Genomic DNA, 15244 nt, shown 5'->3' on the forward strand with positions numbered 1-15244 from the left:
TAAGATTTTTTTTTATGATGATCAATGTTGAAAACAGTTGCTTAATACTTTTCTGGAAGCGTGATACAATTTTTTTTCAGGATTCTTTAATGAACAGAAAGTTCAAAAGAACAACATTTATTTGACATACATATTTTGTAATATTATGAATGCCTTTACTGTAACCTTTGATCAATTTAACGCATCCTTGCTGAATAAAATTATTAATTTCTTACAAAAAATATTATACTGACCCCAAACAAACACAATGAGAGTTTTAACAGCATTCAAAAAATGTTTAAAGTGCTGACTGTCACAAATTATTTATGCACATATTAGTGCAGGACAAGTGCAACATTCCTAAATCACAAGTATAGACTAGTCAGACAGAGTTAAAGCATCCTACTTGTGGGAATATCCTCCTCATCATCATCTTCCTCATCATCATCTCTGTAATTAATGGGTCCGTCAGAATCGCTCTCATCCTCGTCCTCACTGTTTCCAGGGCCTGCGTCCTCAGGAATGACAGTGACTCGAGGGTCTCCCACCAGACCGCGTCGGCTGCGTGGCTCCAGCTCCAGCTGTCGTGTGGGCCGAGGGACTGGACGCAGCTTCTGCAGCTCTTCTTCCATGTCAAAATCATCATCCTCAGGCCTAAACACATCAAAATCATTAAGACACAGTGAGCATGTGGCATATGGTGTGTGGTTGTGTGCTTTAAGATTTCCAGGTACAGTAGGTCTAATAGTATTCAGGTACAGAAATCGATTACTCAAATGTAAAATAACACTGTTCAGCATTGACTCTTCTCTTTATATATTAAATATTGATTAATCCTTGTTAAAGCTACAAAAGTTAGGCTAATCATTCAAAAAAAGTCAGTGATTTTGTCTTTGTCTTTTGTTGTTTAATGAACATGAATGACACAGACATATATTAGTCTGCTCTCACTTTAAGACCTACAGTAGTGCATGGATCCAATATAATGATAAACATCCAATTTCTCTGTCAACTGTTTATGTTCACCTAAGACATTACCGACTGTGTTTACGAGGATACTCGCAAAGAGGGATTGAGAATTGATTAATTTTAATGTGTATTTGTCTGTTCAAGCGCAAGATGTGAAAGAGAACTCCATTTGTCTTCACGGGCTTAAATGGTTTAAAATCGTTATAATTTTTTTAAATGGCAAGACTTAAAAACTCATGCAAATTATAAAAGTTTGTGACAACTGTCACAAAACTGTCCCAATTGTCTTTTATGCTGGCTGCCATTGGGCAGTCCCTATTGTTGAGCCATGTAACATTTTTTTCTGGGGTGTAAAAAGTACAAGTTTTTCAATCTGTTACAAGTAGTACAAGGGCAGAGAACATTGTGTTCTGAGATAAACTGATATATACACTCACAGTCGCAGAGGTTCGATAGTGACAGGAAGCGAGAATCTCCCCCCTGGTGGAGCCTCAGCGAGAAAGTCTGGAGGTGATTCAAAGAGAAGTGAGTGAGCTCGCTGGGATCCTTCCGGGTTGGGCTGGACCGGGCCTGGACTGTTCAAGGCTCTCTGGATGCGTATGTGCAGAGGTAAGGGCAGCTGGGAGGGCGGGTCTGTGGTGGGGCTGGGTGGGTCCACGCGGGGCACTTCAGGAGGTGGGTGGGAGCGAGGAGGGGATGGTGGAATATGGGTTGGTGGAGGAGAGAGTGCTTCAGAGTTTGAGTTTCTGCTGTCATCTGATTGAGCAGGAGGAGGGGCAGACACAGGGGCTGGAACTGGGACGGAGGAAGGACCTGGGGGTGGAGGCTCAGGCTGATTGGCCGAAGAGTCGTCTGAGTGGCGTTTGGTCACAGGGGTCACCCTCTTTGGGGGAATGGGAGGAGACCGCTTGACTGAGACTTGAGAGGGATCCACTGTAGAAAAAAGTCAAAATTAACTTCACAGAGAAAAGTGTTAAAGCACATAAGTTTGTACGGAAGTGCCAAGCTAGGATTTTATCAGCCAAGTTATTAATGTGCATGCCATGAAATTAATCAAACAGTTATTAGTACAGAATGTGGAGTGATTTAATATTCTATGATAATAGATTCAATAATATATAATAGATTCTAATATTCTGGGATCTTGTGTTTGATATGTACTGTAGGTCTGAAACATTCCACTCTAGTCAAGTTTGTGAACACACAAGGCTTCTAGCTAGAAAAGCATGACTTTTCATAAATGACTGTTTAGAACGAGCTACATTCTGAATGCTGACACAAGAACGTTAGAGTGAACATCAGAGTAAAGGCCTATTCACACTTAGGATAACTGTTATGATAATAATACCTATACAGTTTTAATAATCATATTACATTTATGAGAAAAGGAACGTCCACACCCTAACTGCAATGCTAATGATGAAAAGAAGAAAATAATGAAGAAAAATTGTCTGAAATATTTTCCAGCTGATGAATGATAAAGTGTGTGCTTATAATAATAATGTTATAGTGGTATATAGAAAGTTATATTGGTGTGGACACAAATACTGTTTTTGTACTTGGTTCTTAAAGGAACACTCCTTTAACACTCCCACACACTTTTTGGGACTTTATCCTATTCAACTTATCCCCCAGAGTTAGATAAATCCATACATACCTTTTTCATCTCCGTGTGTGCTATGAGTCTGTTTGACGCACCCACCGCTAGCCTAGCTTAGCACAAAGACTGGATGTAAATGGTTGCAGCTAGCATACTAATCCAAATAAGTGACAAAATAACGCAAACATTTTCCTATTTACATGTTGTGATTTGTATAGACACAGAGTGTACAAAAAACAAAGTCAAATGAGACACAGACATATTTTAACCGTATAAATACTGGGAACTATATTCTCTGAAGGCGAAGCACTGCTACTTGGGCGGAGTGATAACCGCAGCACCTGAGACGCGCCGTGGTGAGGAGCAGAGAGTTCGTTCAGAGCGCGTCTCAGGTGCGCTGCGGTTATCACTCCGCCCTATATTCAGGGAATATAGTTCCCAGTATTTATACGGTTAAAATATGTCTGTGTTTCATGTGACTTTGTTTTTTGCACACTCTGTGACTATATAAATCACAACATGTAAATAGGAAAATGTTTGCGTTATTTTGTCACTTATTTGGATTAGTATGCTAGCTGCAACCATTTACATCCAGTCTTTGTGCTAAGCTAGGCTAGCGGTGGGTGCGTCAAACAGACTTATAGCACGCACGGAGATGAAAAAGGTATGTATGGACTTATCTAACTCTGGGGGATACGTTGAATAGGCTAAATACATCCTACTTCAGTGGTCAGTTTTCTCAATCAGGCCTTAGTTGTAGTGAACATGAAATCAAAATTGACCCTACTTAAGATTCTTAATACATGTTCCTGGTCTTGTTGTGCATGATTCATCAATGCGCGTTATTGTAGAGAATAACATCTCAGACATGTAAAGAAGTCCTAAGACAGTGCACGTTAAGTTTGCACTTGCAATGTGTCGGCCAAGCATTCACGTCTCAGTTAACATGCTTGCATGCCTAAACGCAGGCCAGTTCCACACTGAATGTCAAAAACTCAATGTTAGACACTGCCACTGCCTCCAAACTTACTCCAAAGAACTTGTTGAGTGACACTCAGTCAAGTTGTATGTTCTGTGAGAGGGTGAAATGTTAGTATACAGGTGCATGTTCAGATGTCATTCAGATTGAGTCTGAATTTAATCTTCATTACTGGTTATTGGTCATCTTTAACACTGGTTACATGTAATGGTCACATATTTTAAATAGGATGGACTGAATGTCATTCATTTGTTCTCCGTAATCGTAGTGATTTGGAGAATAAATCAAAAAGATGTTGAGTATGGGTGTGAAAAAAAGCATGATTGTGTGAGGTTATTAGAACTTTAGGACATGCATGCCAGCTGGTGTGGGATAGGGAGACACCAGGGCTACCTGGGTGGAGCTGAGAGCCCATTTGGCTGAGGTAGGTGGGCAGGGACAGATAGACTCCAGACTTGCCCTGCTGTCTCCAGCTTGTCCAATACTGAGGAGGCGGAGCTTTGTGATATCTTTGTAACGTTGACACTTTGGGGTGGATGAAGGGTTTCATTATGTTTAGCATCTCATACAACAAACAGGTGACACCTATTAAAACCTCCTGCTTAAAGGGTTAGTATAGGCTTTTTTCACATATAAACATTGACCAATGCACATAAAACTCAATGAATTTGGTAAACTGAACTCAAGCATTCCTGCTTGACACACAAGAACCGATTAGGTTTGTTCCCTTTCGTAGGGAACTCGCACTGCGTCGTTGAAAACGACTCTTTGGGGACGCTCCCTAAGCGTGCGCCTCTGAAGTATGAATGAAACTAATCCAATCCTGATTGGTGTTGCGTCGTGACGTAACATGTGACGGCATAACCGGATGCATAAAAGTGTCGCCGGCGCACACACACATTAGCTTTTCGCTCTTCAGCAAGCGCTCTCTGTTTTTGTCTGTCTTATTTGGTGTTGTCTGTCTGATCCAGTCACTGTATTATGGCGAGTGAGCAATTCATTAGATGTGTGCACCCCTGCCCAAAATATATTACGAGTGGGGACACGCATCAGTTGTGTGTGAATTGTTTTGGAGTGTAACACACTCACGGGCAGCTCTCGAGGGGGCTGTCTGTGATCTCTGTGAAACACTCCCTATCAGTACTGCGCTCGCGTTCCCCGTGGTTCAGGTCCCGCGTCCGTTGAGGCGGCGCGGTGACTCAGATCGCGGGGTTCGCAAAGGGATCTTGCAGATGAGGATGAGACTGCTGCGGCACTTTCTCATTCTTCATCTGAAGGTTCTAAGGCTCTCGTTCATGGTGCAGAAGCCCGCGCTGCGGCTTCTTCTGCCCGTGACGAGACCTCGATGTTTGAACTATCTGCTTCCGAGGGAGTGGATGTGTTCAGCATCGAGGCGGCCGGAGGAGCGCGAGTTAAATTCACCAGCTCGCGTTCCCCGCGGTTCGGGTCCCGCGTCCGTTGAGGCGGCGCGTCGACTCAGATCGCGGGGTTCACGGGGATCTTGTAAATGAGAATGAGACTGCTGCGGCACATTCTCATTCCCTATTTGAAGGTTATGTGGCTCCCTTTCATGGTGCAGAAGCCCGCGCTGCGGCTTCTTCTGCCCGTGATGAGAACATGATGTTTGAACTATACACTTCTGAGGGAGTGGATGTGTTCAGCATTAAGGCGGGTGAGCGTGAGTTAAATTCACACAGCTCGCGCGCGGCGAATCAGATCGCGGGGTTCGCGATAGGATCTTGCAGATGAGAATGAGACTGCTGCGGCACTTTCTCATTCCCTATTTAAAGGTTCTGGGGCTCCCGTTCATGGTGCAGAAGCCCGCGCTGCGGCTTCTTCTGCCCGTGATGAGAACCTGATGTTTGAACTATCTGCTTCTGAGGGAGTGGGTGTGTTCAGCATCGAGGCGGATGAACGTGAATTAGACTCGCCAGCTCACGTTCTCCATTGTTCAGGTCCGCGACTCAGATCGTGGGGTTCGTAAATAAAATAAATAATAAAATATGAATTTTGCTGATGAGAGTGAGACTGCTGCGGCACTTTCTCATTCGAATGGTTCTAAGCCCGCGATGCGGCTTCTTCTGCCCATGACAAGCACCCGATGTTAAAATAAAAAATCTTCAACATCGAGGCTTAATAGCGTGTTGTGATCCGTGCTGTGGCCAGATGAAAATTAACTGGCCACATGTTAGACAGGAAGCGCTTAATAAATAACTAAGAAAGGAAATAAGTGAACACTTCCTGCAGCAACAATCACAACATCAGCGCCGGAGCTTACCATTTTTATTGATTTATTTATTTTTCCTGACTTGTATAATGAGTTATCTAAGTCATGGGATAAACCCCACTCCTTCCTCTAGAGCCCCTCCCTCTGGAGTTTGGCAACAGATAAATTTATCTCGCTCTTTTGATCAGAAGGATGACCTGAGGGCCGTCCTTCAGGCAAGAGGGCTTCAGGAAAGAGGTTCTACCTGAAATAAAAATTAGACCCTTTCCCTCCCCCCCGTTGTAGAGCAACTGAGGTTGTTCTCACAGCGGAGCCCTCAGGAAAACTATGTGGTTGCCCGCCGTCCAAGACGCTTCGGGCCACATCAGTTTCCAGCGAACGCATACTGTTGTGTTCGCTCCAAAAAGCTTGAAAAGGAACATTGACTATGGTTACAAAATCGGTCTCGACTAATCCCTGCCGGTCATCTGCTTCAGGGGGTCGAGAACAATGCTCAAAGAATACCCGAAACCAGCCTCAAGGGGCTGGTTCCCGTAATAGATTTTGTTGAAGCGTGTCAAACGCTTACCCAACATATCTGCATGGGTCCTGCGTATAAGCAGGATTGGGTGATGGAACAAAAAGTATACTCTTTACTGGTCAGAGAGGCCATATGATGGGTTCCTCCTCCAGACAGGGAGTCCGGATTTCTCAGCCGGTACTTTATAGTTCCAAAGAAGGATGGAGGGTTCCTGCCGATTTTAGATCTGAGTCACTTAAATCGTTCTCTGAGGAGCTTCAGGTTCAAGATGCTCATCGTGAATCAAATCAGGTCCGAGGACTGGTTTATCACGATAGGTCTAAAAGACGCATACTTCCATGCTCCATCCTTCCAATATACAGGAGGTTCCTGAGGTTCGCTTTCGGGGGCGAAGCGTACCAAATTCGGGTTCTTCCGTTTGGCCTAGCACTCTCCCCTCACAAAAGCTCCAAGTGTATGGATGCAGCTCTGGTCCTACTGAGGCTTCAGGACATCCTCACACTTAATTGAATCGACGACTGGCCCATTCTGGCTCAGTCTCGAGCAATGGCAGTTCGGCATCGAGATGTCGTCCTTGGCCGTATTCCCGAGCTTGGGGGTGAGACTCAACACGAAGAAAAGCGTGTTGGTACCAGCTCAGAAAACTACGTTTCTGGGCGTGGTATGGAACTCAGATACAATGTGGGCACATATGTCTTCCGCGTGTATCGAGTCCGGGATAAAGCTAGGCCAGGCCATCACTGTAAAGCAATTTCTAAGACTGCTGGCCCTCATGGCAGCTGTGTCCAACATAATACCTTTTGGACCTTCTACACATGAGGCTCCTTCAGTGGTGGCTGATAGCCAAGGGGATTTCCCCAAGGGGGAATCCGTTCCGAACAATCAGGGTTACGCGCCGATGCCTTCGTTTCCCTAATTAATATGGAAGAAACCTTGGTTCCTGTCCCAAGGGCCAGTGTTAGCAGCGTCATGTCGCCGGAAAACCGTTTCGACAGGCGCCTCCCTCACTGGCGTGGGCGCGGTCATGGATGGCCGCTTTGCCAGGGGTCTGTGGCAGAACCATCAACATGTTTGGCATATATTTTGCCTAGAGATGTTGGCTGTGTTCAGGGCTCCGAGGAGCTTCCTCCCAGACATCAATTTGTCTGAACCGACAAGGGGGACTCAGATCGCGCCCTCTATCCAGACTGGCGCATCAGATTAATCTATGGTCCCAGGGGAAATTATTATCTATTAGAGCAATATATGTCCCGAGGGTTCAGAATCAGGGAGCAGACATCCTGTCGAGGCAGGGGCTGAGGCCCGGGGAATGGAGACTTCACCCAGAGGTGGTGAAGTTGATATGGCAGAGGTTGGACCAATGGAAGTGGATCTGTTTGCGTCTCGAGAGACGTCCCACTGTCCACTTTGGTTCTCCCTCACTCATCCAGCCCCACTGGGGTTGGATGCCATGGTACAGGCTTGGCTGAGGCTTCGCCTGTATGCTTTTCCCCCGATCGCTCTGCTCCCGGGAGTCCTGGAGAGGGTCCGTCAGGAGGGCATCAGTCTTCTTCTGATAGCCCCGTTGTGGCCGGCCCAAGTATGGTTTTCAGACATATTTTCACTTCTGATAGCTCCGCCGTGGCAGATTCCTCTGAGGAGGGATCTGTTGTCTCAGGCGGAGGGCACAATATTCCACCCTCGCCCGGAGCTGTAGAAATTGTGGGTCTGGCCCCTGAGGGGGTCCAGTACCTAGATGCCGGTCTATCAGCTGGGATGGTCAAAACCATACTTTGCTCTAGGGCTCCGTCTACTATGAGATTATATGGCCTCAAGTGGTAGGTTTTTCCACTTGGAGTAGAGAACATGAGTTAGATCCAGTTAACTGCCCAGTGGCTTCAGTTCTGGAGTTTCTTCAAGATCGTTTCTCTGCGGGTCTCTCCCCGTCCACACTTAAGGTGTACGTGGCTGCCAGTTCGGCGGTCCATGCACCACTGAGTGATGGGCCTTTGGGGAGGCACCAACGGGTCATACTATTTCTCCATGGTACATGGAGGTCAGGTCCTTCCTGGGACCTGGTGGTGGTTCTCGAAGGGCTATCCCTGGCTCCCTTCGAATCCCTCCAGTCGGCTTCGCCTAGGACCTCACGTTCAAGATAGCCTTTCTCTTAGCTGTTTCTTAAAATTATTAAGAGAGTGGGAGATCTCCAAGCCCTGGCACTAACGCCAGCTTGCTTGGGGTTTTGCCCCCGGCAGAGTTAAGGCCATCTTGCACCCGAGACCCGGCTATGTGCCTTAAGTGCATTCTAACATGGCTAGGTCCATGGTCCTGCGAGCATTTCATCCTCCACCTCATGTGTCGGCAGAAGAAGAGAGGTTCCTTTGCTCTGCCAGTCAGGGTTCCGAGTATTTACCTTGAGGGGTCCTCTTCTTCGAGGAGGTCGGACCTACTGTTAGTGTGTTTTGGGTCACCTAATAAGGGGCTCCCGGCATCCAAACAAACCATAAGTAGGCCTACAAGGTGCGCAATTTGCCTTCACCTTTGGCCGTAAGGGCTCATTTTAACAGAGGCATGGCGTCCTCTAGGGCCCTCCGTTCGGGAGTGCCCCTCCAGGAGATCTGTGAGGCAGCCGGTTGGGCTACCCTGCACACTTTCATCAGGTTTTATTGTCTTCACCTCCTTAGTGCGTCTGGCGCACGAGTGCTCTCGTCCTAGCTTAAGTGCCTGAGATCAACTTCACTCTAGGACAGGCTTTTTCGGTGCGTGGCCTAGTGGGTATTCGTTCCCCAAAGAGTCGTTTTCAACGACGCAGTGCGAGTTCCCTACGAAAGGGAACGTCTCGGGTTACGACTGTAACCCTTGTTCCCTGAGGAGGGAACGAGACACTGCGTCGTCTTGCCACGCCCCTTAACGCCTGGGAGCGGCTTGCTTCATCGCGAGGCTAATGTGTGTGTGCGCCGGCGACACTTTTATGCATCCGGTTATGCCGTCACATGTTACGTCACGACGCAACACCAATCAGGATTGGATTAGTTTCATTCATACTTCAGAGGCGCACGTTTAGGGAGCGTCCCCAAAGAGTCGTTTTCAACGACGCAGTGTCTCGTTCCCTCCTCGGGGAACAAGGGTTACAGTCGTAACCCGAGACGTTTTCCGCATCAAGCTAATATGTTTGAGCTTCCGTTTACCATATTTGAGTGATCTATGTCTGTTCGCTGATCAATGTACATCAAAGGAACACACCACCATTTTTTTTAAATAGGGGTTATTCACCGTCTCCCCTACATTTAGATAGGTGGGCAAACGCTCAGTATCTCAGTGCATGCATTGTCTTAGTCTGCCAGCGCCGCTGATAGCTTAGCTTAGCATAATGAATGGAATCATTTGTTGCCGGATAGCATGTCGTGAGTAAAAGTGATAAAAATGTTTTTTATTTTATTTTTTTATTACTTCTTGTGGCCTGCGTATTCACAACGAGTACAAATAACAATGCAGATTAAGACAGATATAGACTATATTGGGGTAAAGCACAGGCGGAGCACTGGTACTTGGGCACAGAGATCACGCAACACCTGAAATCCCCCAACTTCCGTCAACATACCGGAGTGACCTGCACCGAGTATCTTAACTTTTGGATTACGTTGAGTTTGAGAAGTTACAGTTACAGCAAACATGGCAATTTTACAAACTCAAAATGTATTGCTTTACTGGTGCTTATGTGTATTTAAATGTCTTAAACCTAAAATAAACATTATGAGCTTGAAAACACTGCATAGTTGTGAAATATGACAGCACTGAGCTTGTCCGTCTCTGGCTCAGTGCCAGCCAATGCGCGAAAGCACAGTTTGAATCTGGCAGTGATGTCACGTCACTGTTCATTATAAATCCCATGTGTGGGACCGTAATCTCAGGGGCACAGAAATAAAAACCCCATATATGGGACCGTACCGCTCAGGTGTTGCGTGATATCTCTGCGTCCAAGTAGCAGTGCTTCGCCTGTGCTTCACCCCAATATAGTTCCAAGTCAATATCTGCCTAGGAAATCACCTAGTCTTAACCCTCTGGAGTCTAAGGTGTTTTTGGGGTCCTTGAGATGTTTTGATATGCCCTGATATTTGTATTTTTTTCAGTTGCTTATAAACATATTAATGGCAAAGGTGTAATTACACTTTATTTAGCACGAACATGACTATCATAATATGTGAGCAACATGTATGTACATGTTTGCATTTTTGAGAGAATATTATTTATGCGTGGTTATTCAAAAAACTCAAACTTAAATGTTCTGATATAAGACCACAAACGACCAACTTCACATATTCCCACAATACTTTTGACTAATGGATCTTGTCGGCTAGAGTATTTACTTCAAAATGATCTGAAAATCATCCGGGCTAATCGTTCACATTAAACAATAGATTGATTTAAATTTTGTAAGACACTTTTTGTTTGGAAAGGCAATATGCAGGGGGGCGTGAATGATCCAACAAGGTCATGAATAATGTCCTCATTCACACCTGGAGGAGACAAAGAAGACCTGCTAATGCTGCATACTAATGAGCCTTAGGTGTCACTGAGCCACACAGAATGCAAAGAATGCAAAGACAACACACACACACATATATACATACATACACACACACACACATATATATATATATATATTATATATACATACATACACACATATATATATATATTACTACAGAATTGGTTCAGAGTTGGAAACATCTTGAAAAAAAAGTGTATTTTTCCACAAACTGTGTAGGCCTATGCTTGCAAATTGTATAATATCCAAGGTAAACATTTCTAGTAATTGTGCAGTTAATTCTCATTCGTATTTTCAGAAAGTTTTGGATTATGTAGGCTATCCTCTCCCCAAATTTGTCACTAATAAAACACAAAAATAATTTAAAGAGAAGGCTTATATTGACCTTTTAAGATTTTGTTTGCACCTTGGAAATTAGGTTTTAATGTGGCAGTACAAATTTATAATCTATCCAAAACGAAATGTTGTCTTTCATATTTCGTCTGTAACGTCGTCTTTTATAATATAGCCTATATAGGGCATAAATGTTAATTTGCAGTTTAAAATGTTGCTTATACAAAGACATTTTATTTCAACGTATTCAGTCGATTTTTACTCATCTCAGTAGGCAATAGATATTTCATTCACACACACAGACACGCGCGAGCTGTAACGTTAGTAAACAAACGCGTGCACATGTGCCGTTCATTCATTCAAACACAGAAACGCGATTCACATTTAAACAGTCTTTTGCGTTTTACAGACTCCATTTCATATCGCGATTAGAACAAAGCACTTACTGATCATCTGCAGCTGGATCCGTTGTTCGGCTACTCCAGCACGTTTGAGGTAAAATTTCCAGGATAATCACGATATTATTAGCAGAGCTATTCCTCACAGCGAGTGTGTTGTCCAGCTGTTGTGGGCGTTGACTGGTTTGCATGTGTTGCTCCAGATCATCTGTGTTTGAATAGCGCGCGCTCTCGATGGGCGTGTCACATTAGCGGAGTAATGAGGTGCCAGAACGATAATGAGCACGACTGATCTCTCGCTCTTTTTATATAGATTACATAAACAGAGAATATTTGTTTTAGTTTTGAATTAGATATTTTAAAACTACACACTTAAATGATTATAGAGATATATAGCTCATGTCTGAGTGAATAGTATTCGCTGAGATTTGTATAAATTTAGAGACGTGCTTCAGAAAAAAAGTTCACGGAGACGGAGAGGCATAAAGCACTCCCTGTTTACTTTCTTTATTTTACAAAAGCACAATGTTTTATTTCGATTGTAAGTGGACACATAAAAAAGTAGACATTTAACAGCTTATTTTTTCATATTTCTTAAGTCTGTATGACCAAAACCGACGGAGTATTTTAGGTCTATTTTGCTGCTATGTAAAAAAAAACGAGCAAAACGCGCCCGCGCGTTTGCCGACCTCAGGGGGTTAATCTGCATTGCTATTTGTACTCATTGTGAATACGCAAGCCACAATAAGTAATGTTTTTTTTTTTTTATCTTTTACTCACTACATGCTATCCGGCAACAAAGGATTATATCCATTATGCTAAGCTAAGCTAGCAGCGGTGCTGCCAGACTAAGACAATGCATGCACTGAGACAAAAATGCGTCTAAATGTAGGGGAGATGGTGAATAACTCCCATTTCAAAAAGCGGTGACGTGTTCCGTTAAATTCAATATATTTATCATAAAGCAATCACGTTCAAACTGATTTTTACAATGTATTTATGTACTTTTTGAAGCATTAAGATTTGGTGTAATAGATTTGGTGTAATCAGGTTTCATTTAATATTTTAAGTGTTTCGAGGGTGAGTAAATTATGAAAGAACATGTAATCATCTGGCTCAACCAATAGCAAGAGCACAAAAGAAGACAGGGGACATTTTAGATTATATGCAACTCTATTTGGTCTTATTAGTGGTCCAGAAAGACTAGAAAATATTATGATTTAAATACAAGTATGAAAATGCTCAGCAAAATTTCCAACAATGAAGCCAGTATATAAACACTTAATTGCTCAAATGGTACAGACTATACAGAAATGGGATTGTCCTTGTATCTGGACTAGGGAGTCTATAAATGGATCCGGTTGGAGAGTGGTAGTGTACTGTGTTTCTAACACTTGAGCAGCTGCTGCCTGCCTCTCATATCACTGGGCCACAGCATGTCTAAAGTTATCTTTCCTCAATGACACTGGTCAAGCTGTCAGAATGAGATCTCATCTATTTTAAGTCAATCCAAATAAACAGCATATGAATGCAGCAAATTATGGATTGAACTCACTAAATCAATTAAACATCTAAAACAATTGTAATGGCAGTTTCTTTAATCCATGATTTGGTTCATGACTCTTTACTAATTTTCTGAAATAGAGAAAATGAACAGGAAAAAAATACATCTGGAATCCAGGTGGCTAAAAAAAAGTGGGCGATAACTGATAACAAAAGTACAGGGAGTTCTTGTGTCTGTGAGAGCAGACAGAGCATCAGATGCTATGGAGGACAAACAGAGACACTTGAGTCATATAGGAACAACCAACACACACACACACGTTTTTATAGCGAGCTAATGACATTTTGTTGCCCCTAAACCTTCTGCATTCTTACTTTGAAAAACAAAACAAAATTTTAATTGTTTAATGATTTGCTGTGAAACACAATGTTTAAAACCTGTCTTACAACAGTGCCTCAGTGTAGCTGAGAATTTCCTCAGAACTGTGGGCAGAAGCCAGGGCTCCTGCAGCACCCAGAGACAGGTGTGTCATGAGACAGAAGCTGCTCAGTGAACATTGTGCCAGCAGAGCAGCACAAACAGCACAGAGACATGTCTAAGCCTGCCCGTCTCGCTGGAACACACATCTGTCTCTCTGCATCAGAGGGAGGGAGCAGCAGACACTAACACACCTGACTCACTTAACACATAGGCCATCATTCCTTTTCGGCGGGATTGCCACCTTGTCGTGGTGGAGAGGCTTGTGTGGTCATGTGATCCCAACGAGCAATGCCGTCTGGAGCTATGCTCCTGGTAGGGCCACCCATTGCAGTAAGGCCAATGCAAGGTCAGAGGTCCCTGACAGAGAGCAATCCAACAAAGACCTCAACCGTGGAACAGGCAGAGGATGATGGCTGGCCTTAGAGGAGTGTCACAACGGCTGGGAAGGAGGATGAAGACTGCAGCTGAAAAGGGCCCCCAGTCATCTTGGACTCCATAACACTGGATTCTGACCCAGATCTGTCAAGGACCGTGTGGTGACTGTCTGTGCATCAGTCTCCACACGTTAAACAAAGTCACGCACAGGACCCCTCTTTGGGAAACCACCATCCTGATTTAAGTCCTATTGCAACCAGAAAGTGACGGGGCAGGATTGTGAGATCTGGAAGCCCCTAGTCATATACTGGACATAAGGCGGTGAGTGCTAGACCTCAAACCTCCCGACTGGATTACTGCATCCAGAGGGATCACCATTTGCGGTCAGAAACACAAAACTATAACCTTTGGAGTGTGGGCCTGGAATGTGCGCAAACTGATAGATAAGTGCAACCAGTGATAGAACAGAGCGGAGAACCGCAATCATCACTAGATAACTGAATAGATATTTAAGGATTGGCCTTTCTGAAACCCAACTAGTAGACAAAGAACAACTGAAAGAGAATAAAGGTTGCAACACTTAAAAGCTTCTGATGAGCACAGGATCCATGGTGTTGGAATTGCCATTAGGAACCAGCTTATAAGCCATCTCTAAACACTAACTTCCCTCAGAACTCAGGAACGCTCTAATAGTGACCATATTCAACAAGGGGGAAAAGGCTGAATGTGGAAATTACAGGGGCATTTCACTCCTGTCAACAACAGGCAAAGTCCTTGCTCGTGTCCTTGCAAACTGACTACTACCACTGTCTGAGGGAGTACTCCCATAATCACAGTGTGGCATCCGCCCATCTAGAGATACAGCAGACATGCACGACAACTACAGGAAAAATTACTAAACGCAACTAAAGGTAGCCTTTGTACATGGCCTTTATAGACCTGATAAAGGCTTTTGACAAGGTAGACCACCAGGTCCTGTGGAACATATTATCAATGTACAGCTGTCATGACAAACTTATCAGAATACCGAGGCTTCTACATGACGGCATGTCAGTCAAAGTGCTCAGCAACGGCGGCTCCGAGTCCTATATCAATCTCCACCCAACCTGCCAGCTACCCAGCCAACCATAAAAGTGGACAACACCACTCTTGAAAATGTGGACCACTTCCCTACCTTGGCAGCCTTCTTTCCTCAAAAGCTGACATCTGACTCCGAGGTTAACCAACGCCTGAGTTGAGCCAGTGGAGCCTACGCCAGACTCAGAGACCTAATAGCCCAAACAAAACTTCTGGTCTACAGAGCCATTGTCCTCCCCACCCTGCTGTATGGAGCAGAGTCATGGACCACCTAC

At 44.3% G+C, this 15244-nt stretch overlaps 1 protein-coding gene across 8 annotated transcripts in view; it reads right to left on the bottom strand.

Annotated features, from left to right (window-relative positions):
* The window catches only part of phactr4a (phosphatase and actin regulator 4a), a 77032-nt gene that overhangs the window by 7016 nt on the left and 54772 nt on the right, over positions 1 to 15244 (bottom strand). For 4 of the 8 annotated variants that reach the window (XM_079590512.1, XM_079590516.1, XM_079590515.1 and 1 more), the window contains 3 exons: positions 3921 to 4052; positions 1386 to 1881; positions 386 to 633 (listed from right to left, as the gene is read on the bottom strand). In XM_079590512.1, the coding sequence (XP_079446638.1) occupies positions 386 to 633; positions 1386 to 1881; positions 3921 to 4052 (876 nt within the window). The remainder of the gene's footprint in view (positions 1 to 385; positions 634 to 1385; positions 1882 to 3920; positions 4053 to 15244) is intronic. The other 4 variants (XM_079590518.1, XM_079590514.1, XM_079590517.1 and 1 more) reach the window with 1 other exon arrangement.

The sequence above is a fragment of the Phoxinus phoxinus genome, assembly GCF_949152265.1.
Source record: "Phoxinus phoxinus genome assembly, chromosome: 19".
Lineage (NCBI taxonomy): Eukaryota > Metazoa > Chordata > Actinopteri > Cypriniformes > Leuciscidae > Phoxinus > Phoxinus phoxinus.